The sequence below is a fragment of the Nicotiana tabacum genome, chromosome 8 (assembly GCF_000715075.1).
Source record: "Nicotiana tabacum cultivar K326 chromosome 8, ASM71507v2, whole genome shotgun sequence".
Lineage (NCBI taxonomy): Eukaryota > Viridiplantae > Streptophyta > Magnoliopsida > Solanales > Solanaceae > Nicotiana > Nicotiana tabacum.
In genome coordinates this window covers 55,563,438-55,568,496 of record NC_134087.1, presented here as the reverse complement: position 1 = coordinate 55,568,496, position 5,059 = coordinate 55,563,438, and the positions used below count along the sequence as shown (strand labels likewise).

Sequence of the window (5,059 nt, the reverse complement as noted above, 5' to 3'; positions counted from 1 at the left end):
TTTTCATACTCTGTTTTTGCGATACACTCTGTTTCCAGAAATTCTCTCTACATCTCTCTCTATTTCTCAATCGCAAATTTCAGTAATACAAAGCAAATGAAAAGAGAGCAGCAATTCCACTATTGACAGTCATTAAAAAGCTTGAAAGCTTTGAATTCAAATTTGGGTTTTCAAAAATCATTATTTGTTTGGATTGAGTGTTGTTAAAAATAATCAGGAATATGGTTTGGAGTTTATATCTCAATTTTGAGGGGTTTTGGTGAAGATTAGACTTGGTTTTGACTGAATTTCAAATTGAAACTCGAAGAAGAAGAAGAAGAAGAAGAAGACGAAGAAGAAGAAGAAGAAGAAGACATATTGCAGAAATTGTAGAAAAATTGTAGATAAATTGTAGACTGTTGTTTATTTATTTATCTTTTATTCATTTACTTATTGTATGAAAGTTGAACAACATTGTATAAAAATTGTATTAAAGTGGATGATTTAGTACTGTTTTGGACAAAAATATGTATAAAAAATGTGAAACATACATTTCAGAGGAAGCATGTCGATTCCAAATATGTACCCAGTTTGTAGATATTTTGTAGATAAATTGTAGATTATTTGTATTCTGATTGTAGATGTTTTATTTTCTGTTTTCACAAATAAAAAGGCTAAAACCTCTACAAATCTTCTGAAAAAACGTAATTATGTCGAAAATCCCAATTAAACTACAATTGAATGTGAATTGGGATATTAAAATTCAATATACCCAGTTTGTAGATATTTTGTAGATGAATTGTAGATTATTTGTATTCTGATTGTAGATGCATTGTTTTTTGTTTTCACAAATCCAAAACGACTAAAACTTCTACAAAATCTTCTGCAAAAAACGCAATTATGTCGTAAATACCAATTAAGCTACAATTGAATGGGAATTGAGATATTAAAATTCAATGTACCCAATTTGTAGATATTTTGTAGATAAATTGTAGATTATTTGTATTCTGATTGTAGATGCTTTGTTTTTTGTTTTCACAAATCAAAAACGACTAAAACTTCTACAAATCTTCTTCAAAAAACAGTCTACAATTTATCTACAATTGCTGCAATATAATGTATGTCATGTCTTCTTCTTCTTCGAGTTTCAATCTAAAATTCAGCCAAAACCAAGTCTAAATCTTCACCAAAATCCCTCAAAATTGAGATATAAACTCCAAAACATATTCCCAATTATTTACAACAACACCCAATCAAAACAAATAATGATTTTTGAAAACCCAAATTTGAATTCAAAGCTTTTTAATGGTTGTCAATGGTGGAATTGTTGCTCTCTTGTCTCTTTGAAGGTTTGTTCTTCTTCATTGAGAAAATTTGAAGCTGAAGGTAAATGTGTGTATGAACTTTGAAGATTTGACTTCAATTTTGACTGGTTTTAGAAGAAAAAAAGTTTGAAATTGGACGTTAATGGAAGGGTGTTACATATGTTTATCTGGTTTTAGCAGAGGGAATAATGGGTTTGAAACGTGGGTGTGGGGAGATATGTGGGTGAGGGTGTGGGTTTGGGAGAGAGAAACGTGGGGTAGGGGATTTGGAGGAATATACGGTAGCGTTAATTAAGGAGTGATATACGGTACATTAATTGTACAGTTAAAACACATTATGGTATAGAATTGATAATTAGATATACTAAATGTAATTAAATCAAACCTTAAACATTGAGGATAATATAATTTTTTATATGGTATAGGAATGTAAAAATTTTATAGAATAAAGTAGTTATGTTAGACATTTGAGAACCAAGATCCAACAAAAAACACGTACAAAAAGAGGGACATTTTACTTCACAATCGCACAAACTGTTCATAGGTGGACGTGGTCGCTCTATCGACTCTCACTTTCTATCCGACTTCAGTGATAACATTCTCAACCTCAAAATCTCCAGAATCCAAAATAAATGGACACCGTTCCTTTTCTATAAGAACCAAGCTAGATATCATAAAAAATTAATGAACTGAATTCTTGTTCAAACTTGTTCTTCTTCTTCTAACTTAGGGAATTTAAGTTCTCAAGAGCAAAAAGAAAAAGACATGGCTCAAACAATGTTGCTGACAGCCAATGCCAAAGTTGATTTAAGGAGTAAAGAATCCTTAGTCGAAAGACTAAAGCCTAAGCCTTTGTCTTCTTTCTTTTTGCCTTCTCTTCCTTTGAAATACCCTTCTGCTTCTGCTTCTGCTTCTTCACATTTCACAAGTACTACTGTTGCTCTTTTCAAGTCTAAAGCCAAAGCTCCAGCCAAAAAGGTTAGCTAATTACTGTTGACAAAAAGTCCTTAGCTTATCCCCTTTTATTATATACTGTATGTATTTTGTTAATTTTCATTTACCGTCTTTCTTTAATTTGTTGAATATCTTATTTTTTGATGGAGCAACAGGTTGTACCAAAGCCAAAGGAAAAAGTTGAGGATGGGATTTTTGGAACCTCAGGAGGAATTGGTTTCACTAAGCAAAATGAGCTCTTTGTTGGCCGTGTTGCTATGATTGGTTTTGCGGTGAGTATTTCGATTAATTAGTTTATCTTAATTTTTTAATGGTTCTTAAATTAAAAATAAACAAAAGACTTTTATTACTCTACTAAAGGCTCAATACTATAGTATTTGCATAGTTAGACAAATGAGTCGCATCCCAAGACCAAAGCCTTATTTTATTGAACAGGTAACGGATAATGTGGTATCAGTTCGAAAAAAAATTATTCGGACTCAATGCATGTATCATAATTCATAACATGTAGATTTGTCGTAGTTAAGTGATAATTATATTAATTAAAATTTTGTGTTTACTTGCACTTGTTGCTATGATATCGCTTTGTCTAGTGATAATTCAATGTAAAAATTCATATTAATTATATATAGAGAGCTCTGTGTTTAAATTGTTCTGTGTATAGATGCTATAGAAAACTTTGGATTTTTGGACCATTTCAAATGTGGACAAAGAGTATGAGAAAATATCCTTTACATTTTGAAAATACTTTGACACCTTCTGATTCCTCCTTAATAACTAGCCCGTTTGTTCATAATTTTTTTTTTCAATTATTTTTTCAGAAATGAGTTTTTCAAAAACCAAAAAGTGATTTTGACCATTTTTTTTCCAAATTTTCAGAAAAACTTTTTTCTCCCTCACAAAACTGCAATATTTTTTCAAATGAAATGCATGCCAAACATAATTTTAAATTCCAAATACCATTTTTCAACTTAACTCTAAATACTAGTAGTAATTTCAAAAATTACAATTTTTATGTCCAAACTCCTACTAAAATTTAAGTGATATTTCCTGGTATAAATACATAAATTTTGCAGCACTAATGTAATGAAGTTATATAGGCATCTTTGTTGGGAGAAGCAATAACAGGAAAGGGAATATTGGCACAACTGAATCTTGAAACTGGAATTCCAATCTATGAAGCAGAGCCACTACTATTGTTCTTCATCCTATTCAATCTGCTTGGAGCCATTGGAGCTTTGGGAGACAGAGGAAAATTTATTGATGACCCTGCCCCTGCTACTGGTCTTGATAAGGCTGTTATCCCTCCTGGCAAAGGCTTTAAGTCTGCTTTGGGACTTAGCGAAGGAGGTATTTACTATAACAACCTCCACTTTTTCTTCATATATACTATGTATACTTGACGAGGGTTTGTCAGCTTATTGTTTTTGACTTGTTTTAATCACTTTATAGTTTTGTTAAATACTGAAAAAGAGTTTAAAAGTTGATTTGACAAACTTAATAGCCAATCCAAAAACCCTCTAAACCCTTGGGGGTGGCTGAATTGGTTGAGCATGGGACTTCACAAATTGGAGGTCTAGAGTTCGAAACTACTTGCATGCCTCTTCAGTCGAGCATGTCGCACGGGACTTGTTATTAGTGGAGTTTACCATGTGTGCACCCTATAACTCTTTAGGGGGCACTGGTTAAGCAAAATACCATGTCCCGTTGCGAAAAAATCTTGGATCCGCCTCTAGTAGCGGCTACGGGTTATATATTTTGTCTTTTTATTAATTGAGTTGTACCAGCTGCATTTAGACAAAGATACTCCTTTTTAGGAGTAAAATTATCTACAGTATTTTATAGTGTTTGAGTTGGTTTCAAGAATCAACTTGTAGTATACTATAAACATGTACATTATGAAAGAGGTGTATAAAATAATCTTTAGTTGGTTTGGCGTTGGATTTAACGAAAGCGTTGTGTATATATATATATATATATATATATATATTATATATGCAGGTCCTCTATTTGGATTCACAAAGGCAAATGAGCTGTTTGTAGGAAGGTTGGCACAACTGGGAATTGCTTTCTCCATTATAGGAGAAATTATCACAGGGAAAGGAGCTTTGGCACAACTTAACTTTGAGACAGGTGTCCCAATCAATGAGATTGAGCCCCTTTTGTTGTTTAACATTGTCTTCTTCTTCGTTGCTGCCATAAATCCAGGAACTGGCAAATTTGTCACTGATGAGGAAGAGGAGTGAAGCTAGACTAGTTAGTTTCTCTGTGACTTTTGTGTAGCTTTTTCTAATAAACTTAATTTATATTTCTTTATAGTTGCCGTTGTTGTTGTTGTATAGTTGTGTGTACTCCATCGCGATTATCTTATTTAATTTCCAGAAAAATGAGTAATATGGAAGTTCAAATGATTGGAAGTTGATTGTGTACCGTAAATGGCTATTGTGATGAGAAAACGATTCTATGTCACATTTCCCTCTCACGGTTCATGAAGAACTTCAAAGGTCAAAGAAAACAATGGTGATTATAGGGTTAATTTTACTCAGGATCACTCAACTATGTTTCAATTTTACTAAAGTCACTCAACTATTTTTTGTCACTTAAAAGTAACTAAATTTTCACATTGTCACTTAAAAGTTATTTTGGATCAAACCCCTACCATAAATATGACATGGCATAAAATTTATTGAGAAAAATCCAAAAATAAATGCCACATAAGCTTAAATGGATTATACCCACTTTAGATCCATTTTTTCCTTAATGTGATTTGACCCATAACCCAAATGCTTCGAATAAAAAAT

The 5,059-nt window shown here is 32.1% G+C and overlaps 1 protein-coding gene across 1 annotated transcript; it reads left to right on the top strand.

Annotated features, from left to right (window-relative positions):
* Window positions 1-2,010: 2,010 nt before the first annotated feature.
* Window positions 2,011-4,675, top strand: LOC107778533 (photosystem II 22 kDa protein, chloroplastic; the record flags this gene model as incomplete). Its single annotated transcript, NM_001325261.1, is given in 4 exon segments — window positions 2,011-2,282; window positions 2,414-2,530; window positions 3,359-3,608; window positions 4,260-4,675. Coding segments are annotated over 4 exon segments (825 nt in total). The 5' UTR covers window positions 2,011-2,069.
* Between the last annotated feature and the right edge of the window lie 384 nt (window positions 4,676-5,059).